Genomic DNA, 12806 nt, shown 5'->3' with positions numbered 1-12806 from the left:
GTCTTGCTGGGTTGTACTCCAGATTAGAATAGTATATCCAGTCAGGGAAAATCTCTGAAAGAATGATTTGAGGAGTTAAATTCAGTGTGTGGGAATTATTGAGTGCAACCGGCATGTATAGACCCTTTCATAAGCTAGTACCTTGTGGGTTCCTTGCTTGCGTTGAGGTCGGGCATCTGATTGTATATCTGTTGGAGCCTGTTGGATGGTGTGCTCCGATCTGCAGGGGTGCATGGGTATGATGTATTGTATGTTATATGAAGATAATATAATAAATATAAAGTATATATATAATAAAAAATGAAAAAAATGAAAAGAATGGACGGTAAAGTGGTATAGGCCACTTGTGCTTGTTGTATTATTATATTTTGGGATAATATATGTGTATAGCCATCTATGGGCTTTAAACTTCTGGCTATGTATTAGCCACTTATTACATTAGTATATATTGGAGCATCTATCCGTGCATCTTTGTGGTGATTATTGCCTTAATTTAAGCAACTGTGTGTTGCTGAATGCATTGCAATTCCTGGTACAAAGTCAGCAAAAATGTGAGGGAGTTTACTTGGTTTGTTGAGCCCAATATGTATCAGGTAAGCAAGACCGGAAGGTATCCTCACAGTGGGGGTACAAAAAACAGTGTGCATAAATGTGACTCTTTTATTGCTGTTACATGTTTAAACAATGCTGGCCTGTTAGGGCCAGTAACTCACTTTTGAAAAAAGCAGGAATGTCTCTCCAATGTGCGGGCTAGTAGCGGCTCTTGGGTACCTCTCTCCTCTATTAATTTTTTCTATCATTCGCTTCACCATTTTGACACGATTTTACATCTCTACTCCTAAACTCCATGATCGTTGATTCTCCGATCGATGCTCTGACTCCTCCCCCTTTCCTGCCCACAGTCCAAACCCCAGTCCTAGACACACAGGTGGGCTATTAACACCACTGTCCTATTTCGCCGTTTGGCTCCATATCTCCTATTTTCCAATCCTTTTTCCCTTCCCCCCCATAAAAACATCTATCACTGTACCCCCCAATGGTCCAAGTATGTCGGGCACAGGCCTTCCCAACCTCCAATCCGATTAGTATACGGGTAACCATCCCGGGGTATATATATATCCCCCTCCCAGAACATCTGTTATCCCATTGATATTCAGATCCAATTGCACACTGCTGTTAATACTTCTTTATATGAGACCACTAAAGAGATTATATATGTTTACGTCAGTATTTATTTAATTACATGCCAGTTTTGTATTATTTATCTTTTCATGTGAGCCGCATAGTTATGAAATGACTTTACCCAATACAAACACCCGACAAGGTAAGCCCCTGTCGCCGCCCACCAGGCCGACCGGGGCACACAGAAGCGATGAGGCTTCGTCATCACGCCCCCTCCCACATCAGTGGAAGCACGCCTTACCTTGTCGGCGGCCGCCAGCTGATATCCCGGATGACGTAGGTGAGGTTGCGCGCGCAACTCGCGCACGCGCCCCACAGCCTAACGTCAGCTGAAGGGAATCAGCGAGAGGAACGTGCGGCGCGATCTGCGCATGCGCGAGCCTCGTTAAAAGGCCGGGGAGCATCGGGTCCTCTCACTCTCACACAGGCTGAGAGGAGAGAGGTACCCAAGAGCCGCTACTAGCCCGCACATTGGAGAGACATTCCTGCTTTTTTCAAAAGTGAGTTACTGGCCCTAACAGGCCAGCATTGTTTAAACATGTAACAGCAATAAAAGAGTCACATTTATGCACACTGTTTTTTGTACCCCCACTGTGAGGATACCTTCCGGTCTTGCTTACCTGATACATATTGGGCTCAACAAACCAAGTAAACTCCCTCACATTTTTGCTGACTTTGTACCAGGAATTGCAATGCATTCAGCAACACACAGTTGCTTAAATTGAGGCAATAATCACCACAAAGATGCACGGATAGATGCTCCAATATATACTAATGTAATAAGTGGCTAATACATAGCCAGAAGTTTAAAGCCCATAGATGGCTATACACATATATTATCCCAAAATATAATAATACAACAAGCACAAGTGGCCTATACCACTTTACCGTCCATTCTTTTCATTTTTTTCATTTTTTATTATATATATACTTTATATATATTATATTATCTTCATATAACATACAATACATCATACCCATGCACCCCTGCAGATCGGAGCACACCATCCAACAGGCTCCAACAGGCATACAATCAGATGCCCGACCTCAACGCAAGCAAGGAACCCACAAGGTACTAGCTTATGAAAGGGTCTATACATGCCGGTTGCACTCAATAATTCCCACACACTGAATTTAACTCCTCAAATCATTCTTTCAGAGATTTTCCCTGACTGGATATACTATTCTAATCTGGAGTACAACCCAGCAAGACACTCTAGCATCACCTGAATGGGACCTTTCCGCATGTCCCATCTGGCGATCCTGGGCACTGAGACCTACCACATAACCAGTAAGTTTAACTCCAACAACACTCAGCACTGGTCGATACAAATATGATTTCCTAAACTCACTTAATACCTTGCAGGCTTACAAGGCTCACGCTCTCGCTGTTTCTAGAGGGAACTCCATCTCTACTCGCGGCAAAACAAAATGTATGTAACAATATTGTCTGGAGATACCATTGCTTGATATACCAATCAATAGGTATCACCAATATGTAACTGAGAGTATTTATCTGACTATTTCAGGAATATTATGTGACTCACACCCTTGAAAAAGGCTCCAGGAGCGAGCCGAAACGCGTTGGGACGCAAAAGAGGAAAACTCTCTTAAAAGAAATAGAGAAACTTCCTATCTTACCAAGTCACTATTTACACACTGTCACCATTCTATAATTTTCCTCACCCTTCTCACTCAGGGGTCTACAACCCCTCACTATTACCATTGTATACTGTATATATATGATTTTACATACAGTAAACAAAATTTATTTTTACTAAGTATTGTACTCATTTTTACTATCTATACCTTGCCCATAAAGTCCCACCAATCTTTAGGCCTGAGGTACCTAACCCCATAAACATGATATACTTTTCTATCTGTTTACTAATACTAGCAACATAAGAATTGATAATTAATGTTGATTGAGAGAATGAAGTTCCACTTTAAATGACAGATAAGCCCCTTTCATGGTAAGCGCATGAAGCAGCACAATGACATGTTCCTGTCCTAAGCAGTGTTGCCTTCAACTCTAGGGTCCCAGGAAAGACACAAAGGGATTTATTTACTAAAAATGGAGAGTGCAGAATCTGGTGCAGCTGTGTATGGTAGACAATCAACTTCTAACTTCAGCTTGTTCAATTAAGCTTTGAAATAAAACCCTGGGGGCAGATTGGTTTCTATGCAGAGCTCCACCAGATTTTGCACTATCCAGTTTTGGTAAATCAACCCCTATGCACAAAGAATTTTGATTTCTCCAACAAGTCAGCAAGGTACCAGTTGGTAACTTCCCCAAGACATTTTGTTGTGAGCACTAAATAAATAAGTGTTAGAGAGGTATACATAGGTATATACAGAGGTATATCAACAGCTGCTCATTTCTAAACCAGTATCCGGCCTTTGGATCAGTAAAGCCAAAGTAATACCACCCTAGGTGAGTGACTGACTCTTACATTTTGTGAACTGGAACCCAGGGTGCTGCACAGCTCATCTGTGAGATTCAGTAGTATGCAAAAATCTGGAATATTGCTGCACTCCTTGGTATCTTTATTGAAGCATTAAAAAACACATCACAGGTACCATAATGTCTGTTAGATTGAATAGTTTTATTAAAAACCATCATGGTACTGATGTTTGTTTATATCACACCACATTTAATTGAGTCAGTAAATAGGTTTGGTATTATATCTGTTTGGTTCATACAAGGATCATTCCTTCTTCATCCAACTGTACCATTTCTTTTGTCCTTTTGTGTATAGGGTTTCCAAGGGGTCAGTTTTTGCTGGCTTATTTTTTGATCTTTTATTCATATTTACTTTTTATTGATTATTTTTTAGCATTACCTTTTATGTTCCTGTCATACCTATGATGGTTTTTTTTAATGCTTCAATAAAGATACCTAGGAGTGCAGCAATATTCCAGATTTTTTCATGCTGCAGTATCCGGCCATTGCAGTTAAACCAAGGCACTTCTCAAAGACTATTTTCTTTATCCATACTTCTAGAGCGCAAATTGTACATTCCTTTTAGTAGGGTGGATGCCATTGCTGATGGCAAACTGATAATTGTGTTGTGTTATGCTGTGCTGTGTTATTATACACTTTAGAAGTTTACATATTCGGTTAGATCTAGTTATCAATTGACACTATATAGATGGTATTCACGGTTTGTGTGCAACTAACTATTGCTGCATAAAGAACACAATGCCTGAAACATAAAACTCAGTGAACTGCTGCTTGTTAATTTTCTTTAATGGTGAGACTATGAAAGAAATAATCCAGGCCTACACTCGATAACATCACCAATCAGGAACAAAGGTGAGGCCACAGTGGAAGCCGTAGACCCTTTTGCTACTCCCCAGCGTGTGCTGTGATAAAAAGACAGGTTTTATTATTTTAAGCACAGTGTGCTGAGTGCTCTGTATTTATAGACTTCTTTTGAGCAATAATGTCTGCAAATGGTATATGCCATTAAAAACATATTGTTCTGGCATCCCAGGGCAGCTATTTGTTCTCCCCTCACCCTGGTTAGTCTAAATCCTCCCACTCACTCCAGGATGTTAACTCTGACCTCATCCCCTTGTTCTTGATTTCTAGCACATTTACTAACAACATCTCTTTTCTCTGGCTCCCAATTAGAAGTGACTGAGCTGACTGTCAAAGGTCAGGAGGTCAGAATATTTTCCACTAAGCGCAATGTGCTACTGCTGGACCTGGAGTCATCTTCTGTACTTATGTGTCTAATTGCCCTCTGATGTTACCCTAGTTTGTTCCCATTAAATCAGGGCTCTGGGACCTATTAGACCTTAAGACAGCAGACTTACACATGTGTCCAGTAAGAGTAAATGTCATTTTTCATGTAAATGCCCTTCACTTCTACTGTTTATTTGATGTCATATCTAACCAGTAGACATTTTTCTTATTCATCTTTTTGGCTAGGATTTTGATGCAGTTTTTTAAGAATTGAGATGTGCACATGACTCGTGTATGATTGATATGTACAGACAGCACTTGCATAAGCCAATAAATCTGTTAGATCAGGACATTGTTTTCTGTGGTCAAATATGTTGCAGCATGGAACACCTGAAGCTGAGAAAGCAAAACCTTGAACAGCCAAATCTGCCTGTGCATGGATGGCTTATTTCTTGCATGAAAATACCTACCTGCTATAGTGGATGTGAACCTCCTGAGTAATAAAGCTTTTTTAAATATACCGCCCAACATTCTAAAAATCCAGATGGTCCTTGCAGCTCTTGTTAATTTTGCACTGATATTATAATATGTGTGGATGACTCTAGAGCAGCCTTTTTTCAACCAGGGTGCCTTGAGTTTTCTTGAGGGGTGCCTTGGCAAAATGCCTAAGAATTGCTCAGAAATTGTATCCAGGTGGTGGGTGGATGAAACCTGCCTTTAAGTTACACAAAGTCACAGGTTTTCATTGTGCAACATTACAATCTTCTAGCTGCCGACCTTCTAACTACAAATGACATCAGTTGATAAGGAGGATGTTGGTCTCCTGCAAAGCATCCTTGTTTGACCCTTCCCTGCCTCTCTCCATCAGGTTTGGAGTCACATTAGCTGAGTGATGGAAAAACTGAGGAAGAAGAGAAACATTGGAATACTAGTCAGTACTAGTTTGCACCTCTAATGCTGGGGGTCCTACGTGTGTGGATGTTGCTGCATTATATAAAACTATTAAAATAGTTTTTACATTTTAGAATGGGGTGCCTCAAGACTGTCCATAGTTTTGAAGGGTGCCTTGAGACTGTCCATAATTTTTTAGAGGGTGCCTCAAGACTGTTCATAATTTTGGAGGGTGCCTGGAGATTGTCCATAATTTTAGAGGGTGGCTCGAGATTGTCCATAATTTTGGAGGGTTCCTTAAAATTGTCCATAATTTTGGGGGGTGCCTCAAGACTGTCCATAATTTTGGAGGGTGCCTCCAGACTTTCCATAATTTTGGAGGGTGCCTCGAGATTGTCCATAATTTTGGAGGGTGCATCAAGATTGTACATAAGTTTGGAGGGTGCCTTGAGATTGTCCATAATTTTAAACGGTGCCTTGACTGGAAAAAGGTTGGGAAACACTGCTCTAGAGCTTTGGAAATTAATTTGTGAGGCCCATGTACTATAGCTTTTAGCATACTGGTGCTTCAGACAGTTTGAGCAAACTTAATATCTAACCTCAGTAGAATTCTTTCAAGAGCCATTAACGTAATCCATACATTTTTTTTCTGATATATAGGTGCATCTCATAAAATTAGAAGATAATCAAAAAGTTAATTTGTTTCAGTAATTCAATTAAAAAAGAGAAAGTTATATATTATATATAGATATATTTCAATCATGTATTTCTTTTAATTTTGGAGATTATGGCTTACAGCTAGTGAAAGCCCAAAATTCAGTACTATAGAAAATCAAAATATTACATAAGACCAATAAAAAAACAAAAAAAAATGATTTTTAATACAGAAATGTTGTCTTACTAAAAGGTATGTCCATGTACAGTATAGTATGCACTTAATACTTGGTCGGGGCTCCTTTTGCATGAATTACTGCATCAAAGCATCATGGCATGAGAGCGATCAGCCTGTGGCACTGCTAAGGTGTTATGGAAGCCCAGGTTGCTTTGATAGTGGCTTTCAGCGCATTTGCATTGTTGAGTCTGGTGTCTCTAATCTTCCTCTTGACAATACTCCACAGATTCTCTATGGAGTTTAGGTCAGGCGAGTTTGCTGGCCAATCATGCACAGTAATACCATGATCATTAAACCAGGTATTGGTACTTTTGGCAGTGTGGGCAGGTGCCAAGTCCAACTGAAAAATGAAACCAGCATTTCCATATAGCTGGTCAGCAGAGGGAAGCATGAAGTGCTCTAGAATTTCCTGGTAGAGGACTGCGCTGACTTTGGACCTAATAAAACACAGTGGACCCACACCAACAGATGACATGGCTCCCTTAATCTTCACAGAGTGGAGAGGCACAGAATCAAGATTGCGAGAGATCCAGTGTAAAGTTCCCACAGTCAGTTATAATTTAGGGAGCCATGTCATCTGCTGGTGTTGGTCCACTGTGTTTTATCAAGTCCAAAGTCAGCGCAGCCCTCCACCAGGAATTTCTAGTGCATTTCCCGCTGCTGACCAGCTTTATGGAGATGCTGATTTCATTTTCCAGCATGACTTGGCACCTGCCCAAACTGCCAAAAATACCCATACCTGGTTTAATGATCATGGTATCACTGTGCTTGATTGGCCAGCAAACTTGCTGACCTAAACCCCATAGAGAATCTGTTGGATATTGTCAAGAGGAAGATGAGAGACACCAGACCCAACAAAGCGGATTATCTGCAGACCACTATCAAAGAAAATGTGGCTTCCATAACACCTCAGCAGTGCCACAGGCTGATCGCCTCCATGCCATGCCGCATTGATGCATTAATTCATGCAAAAGGAGCCTCAACAAAGTATTGAGTGCATACTATACTGTACATGAACATACTTTTCAGTAAGCCAATATTTCTGTAATAAAAATCTTTTTTTTTATTGGTCTTATGAAATATTTAAAATTTTCTGATATACTGAATTTTGTGTTTTCACTATCTGTAAGCCATAATCATCAAAATTAAAAGAAACAAATGCATAACATATAGAACTCTGTGTGTAACACATCTATATAAAATATATGTTCCACTTTTCAAATGAAATTACTGAAATAAAATAATTTTTTAATGATGTTATAATTTTTGTCCAGTCAAAGAAAGGGTTCTGTGCAAGTTTAGTGCGATACGGTGTGATATTCAGCTCTATAGACTTCTATGGGACCAGATTGAAATAGCAGTCCAGATGTGACCACTCCCCTCACAAATTCACACTAATTTTGCATCGAGTTGGTCAGGATATAACCCTAATATGTACACATTGTATATCAGGACAAATCAAGCCCATATCTAGTTTAATTGATTAAAATATCTTAGCAGTTTTATGAAACACTCGACTCTCATTACCTTCTTTTCATAATGTCATGATAATAGCAGTTTTGAATTTTTTCAGCTTTACTATCAATAACCTATTCTGTTCAAATGGCAGTGTAAAATACTGGTTTCCTTATTTTAAATAAAGTTGTCTCTGTTATCAATTTCAATTGGATTTACATTAGTATGCCTAATAGCATGTGCTTGACTAAATGGAAAGACGAGTATTGTCATGTGTGCCTATTACATTTTGGAAGCCATTCATTAGAAAATACAAATAATTCTAATGGTTTCAGGGTCATTTCAAGACACAAATATCCTAAACTCACTAGTAGTGTCCATTCAAATTACATACAATTTTGAGCCATATGAATTCAATTAGTCAATAATATGATCATTTTGTCATTGTTCCAGGTTGTTGTCAGTGAAGATTCGGATGGTGAAGGCATTGTCGCTCATTTTCCTGCACATGAAAAACCAATTTGTTGCATGGCATTTAATCCCAGTGGTAAGTGTTTGCAAAAATATTCCCTAAGGCCCCATTCACACCTGGGTGGTTTGTAGCTTGAACCTGCAAAATGCTCAAAATCCCATGGTTTTCAATTGTGCCTGTTCAAACCTGAGTGTAGTGTCACTTGAAGCTTGTAGTTAGAAAAAGTATATGAGCTTCTTTTGAGCTACAAATATTTTGGCCTTTAATTGACTTCAGTAGGAATGTCTGAATAACGTGTGAAAATGCACATATTGCATGTTCAAAGGCCCATAGTAACACACAAAAGACCCTATACAACAGGCATGTCCAAAGTCTGGCTCGCGGGCCAATTGCGGCCCCCCGTGCCGCTTTAATACAGGTAATTTGGAAAAATATATTGTTGTGGCCCCTGTGAATCCCCGAGCGCTGCTTAGGACCCCTGGGATCAACGCCCCTATTATTTGTGAATACACTATTGTTTTTTTTTAGTCAGAAAAAATATGGTTTTATTGGGTCAAATCAACAGGCATACAGTAAGAATAATACGTACATCAGACATTTCGTGTTAGACATACACAAAATATTGCATAGATATATGTTAGTGCCATTCAAACTAAACATCAGTAAAGTATGCCATACGTGTGTCCTATGAGTGTAATCCTATGCACCCAAAGCATTTTCAGTAAAATACAATCCCCAGAACTCTGGGCATTAAAAGTATTTCTTCAATTAACATGGAAAAGGAAGAAAGAGTGAAAATGAGTAACCCCTCTTGCATTTAGTAATGTGATTGAGTAACCCCCCGACAGCAGCCAGCACATTGGACAACCCCACACCTTGCTATCCTTGGAGCAGTCTGATACCCACCAGTTGATGTGGTGCCAGTCCTGGAACTTCCAGCCATGATTGCCACATAGAATACATCTTTTAGGGGCGTTCCTATACGGATATGTCAGTTTTTCGCGTATGAGCGTATTGTTTACTTGTTCCACCCATTGTCCCCTGGTGGGCACTCGTGGAGTAATCCAAAATTGGGGGTTAGTTTTCGTGCCATATATAGCAGCCATAAAATTGCTATGTGTGCATTAGTCGTCAGTGCCTCCTCTTCCAGTGCTCCCAGCAGGCAGACAATGGGGACCTTTGGAATTACAACCCTATAGACCTGTGAAATGGTATCCAGTACTTCCCCTCAGTACCTGAACAGTTTTGGGCACCTCCAGATCATGTGTAGTAGATCACCCTGATCTTGTTCACATTTAGGACAGAGGGGAGTAGGTCTAGCTCCCCATTTATGTAATTGTATCGGTGTTCTGTACGCTCTATGTAATAAATATAAGTGAGAAAGCCTCTGTGAGGCCGACACTGAGACCAACGGGGCGGAAGATAGGCATAATGTCCATGTTTCATTGTCTGACACCCTGGTCCCTCTCCCAGTTCTCCCTGCAGTGTAGGGCAGACGAGTCCTGAAGAGCACCCAGTAGGGTATAATAACTTCTCGAGATCATCCCCTTCCTATCTCCAGTTAAAAAGACATCCTAGATTATGGGATGTTCCGCAAGTCGCAAGGTGGCTAGCGTGGATTGTGATTTTAAGGCATGCCTCAATTGCAGGTATTTATAAAATTGGTTGCGGTGGAGAGCAAACTCTGTTTGGAGATCTGTAAATGACTTTAGTGTCGGACCTGTATATACAGTCAGGCCCATAAATATTGGGACATCAACACAATTCTAATCTTTTTGGCTCTATACACCACCACAATGGATTTGAAATGAAACAAATAAGATGTGCTTTAACTGCAGACTTTCAGCTTTAATTTGAGGGTATTTACATCCAAATCAGGTGACCGGTGTAGGAATTACAACAGTTTCTATATATGTGACTCCCACTTTTTAAGGGACCAAAAGTAATGGGACAGATTAACAATCATAAATCAAACTTTCACTTTTAATACTTGGTTGCAAATCCTTTGCAGTCAATTACAGCCTGAAGTCTGGAACACATAGACATCCCCAGACGCTGGGTTTCATCCCTGGTGATGTTCTGCCAGGCCTCTACTGCAACTGTCTTCAGTTCCTGCTTGTTCTTGGGGCATTTTCCCTTCAGTTTTGTCTTCAGCAAGTGAAATGCATGCTCAATCGGATTCAGGTCAGGTGATTGACTTGGCCATTGCATAACATTCCACTTTTTCCCCTTAAAAAACTATTTGGTTGCTTTCGCAGTATGCTTCAGGTCATTGTCCATCTGCACTGTGAAGCACCGTCCAATAAGTTCTGAAGCATTTGGCTGAATATGAGCAGATAATATTGCCCGAAACACTTCAGAATTCATCCTGCTGCTTTTGTCAGCCATCACATTATCAATAAATACAAGAGAACCAGTTCCATTGGCAGCCTTTTCCATACTCTTCTCTTCCCATCACTCTGCTACAAGTTGATCTTGGCCTCCTCTGTCCATAGGATTTTGTTCCAGAACTGTGAAGGCTTTTTTAGATGTTGTTTGGCAAACTCTAATCTGGCCTTCCTGTTTTTGAGGCTCACCAATGGTTTACATCTTGTGCTGAACCCTCTGTATTCACTCTGGTGACGTCTTCTCTTGATTGTTGACTTTGACACACATACACCTACCTCCGGCAGAGTGTTCTTGATCTGGCCAACTGCTCTGCAGGGTGTTTTCTTCACCAGGGAAAGAATTCTTCGGTCATCCACCACAATTGTTTTCCGTGGTCTTCCGGGTCTTTTGGTGTTGCTGAGCTCAGCGGTGCGTTTTTTCTTTTTAAGGATGTTCCAAACAGTTGATTTGGCCACACCTAATGTTTTTGCTATCTCTCTGATGGGTTTGTTTTGTTTTTTCAGCTTAATGATGGCTTGCTTCACTGATAGTAACAGCTCTTTGGATCTCATATTGAGAGTTGACAGCAACAGATTCCAAATGAAAATAGCACACTTTAAATGAACTCTGGACCTTTTATCTGCTCATTGTAAATGGGATAATGAGGGAATAACACACATCTGGCCATGGAACAGCTGAGCAGCCAATTGTCTCATTACTTTTGGTCCTTTAAAAAGTGGGAGGCACATATACAAACTGTTGTAATTCCTACACCTTTCCCCTGATTTGGATGTAAATACCCTCAAATTAAAGCTGAAAGTCTGCAGTTAAAGCGCATCTTGTTTGTTTCATTTCAAATCCATTGTGGTGGTGTATAGAGCCAAAAAGATTAGAATTGTGTTGATGTCCTAATATTTAGGGACCTGACTGTAATTGGTGCAGAAAGTAGATTCCCTTAACCTCCCAATCTTTAAATCCTTTCTGCTTTAGTAATTACTTGTATTGAGTGTTTCGCCATATGACGGTTTGTAACCGGAAACCTTGAATTCCCAGCATACGCTTAATGTAGGGCCAGAGTTTTCGTAGCATTGTGGGTGTGGGAGCCGTTTTACTTAAATGTGGGAACCGTGTTTCCAAATAAGATAGAGTGGAGTGTTCTGCACCCGGGGGAAGGATTAAGGAATGAACTGGATCTGAGGGGTCTACACATCCCCAGCTGCCCAGTTGTTGTAGTTGTGAGGCAAGGTAATAAGCCCTGGAATGTAGTAAAGCCAGTCCCCCCTGATCTTTACTTAATTGCAAGATTGTCAAACTAATACATGCCACCTTTTTTCCTCCATATCAACTCCCAGAAATTTACATCAGTTCCCGTGACTCGCCTGAACCCCACTATATTCTCTGAGTTGCGCGCCTTAGCCGCTAATGGCTCCAAAGCAAGGGCAAACAGCAGGGGAGACAGCGAGTACCCCTGCCGCGTACCCCTATACAGTGCAAAAGGTTCAGACAACTCCCCATTTATTCTAAGTCTAGCTGAAAGGCATGCATATAGTAGTTGTATCCATCTAATAAAATTGCGTCCAAATCCCACTTGCTCTAGGACTTTCCAGAGATAAGACCACTCAACACTGTCAAAGGCCTTAGCTGCGTCAAGGCAAAGAATCGCCCACTGACATTTGTAAATTTAGAAAAAGTCTTCTAATATTCTGGGCTGTTGATCTAGTAGGTATAAATCCAGATTGGTCTCTGTGTACCAGTGTTTGAATAACTCCCGGTAATCTGGTGGCTAGTACTCTAACCAAAATTTTAACATCGGAATTGAGAAGAGATATGGGCCTATACGAATCAGGCAACAGAGC

At 40.5% G+C, this 12806-nt stretch overlaps 1 protein-coding gene across 5 annotated transcripts in view; it reads left to right on the top strand.

The window, feature by feature from the left end:
• The window catches only part of BCAS3 (BCAS3 microtubule associated cell migration factor), a 1702410-nt gene that overhangs the window by 447607 nt on the left and 1241997 nt on the right, over positions 1 to 12806 (top strand). For all 5 annotated transcript variants that reach the window (XM_082245731.1, XM_082245733.1, XM_082245734.1 and 2 more), the window contains exon 12: positions 8565 to 8658. In XM_082245731.1, the coding sequence (XP_082101857.1) occupies positions 8565 to 8658 (94 nt within the window). The remainder of the gene's footprint in view (positions 1 to 8564; positions 8659 to 12806) is intronic.

Source organism: Pelophylax lessonae (assembly GCF_965119305.1).
Source record: "Pelophylax lessonae genome assembly, chromosome: 2".
NCBI lineage: Eukaryota > Metazoa > Chordata > Amphibia > Anura > Ranidae > Pelophylax > Pelophylax lessonae.
This window is presented reverse-complemented; position numbering and strand designations above follow the sequence as displayed.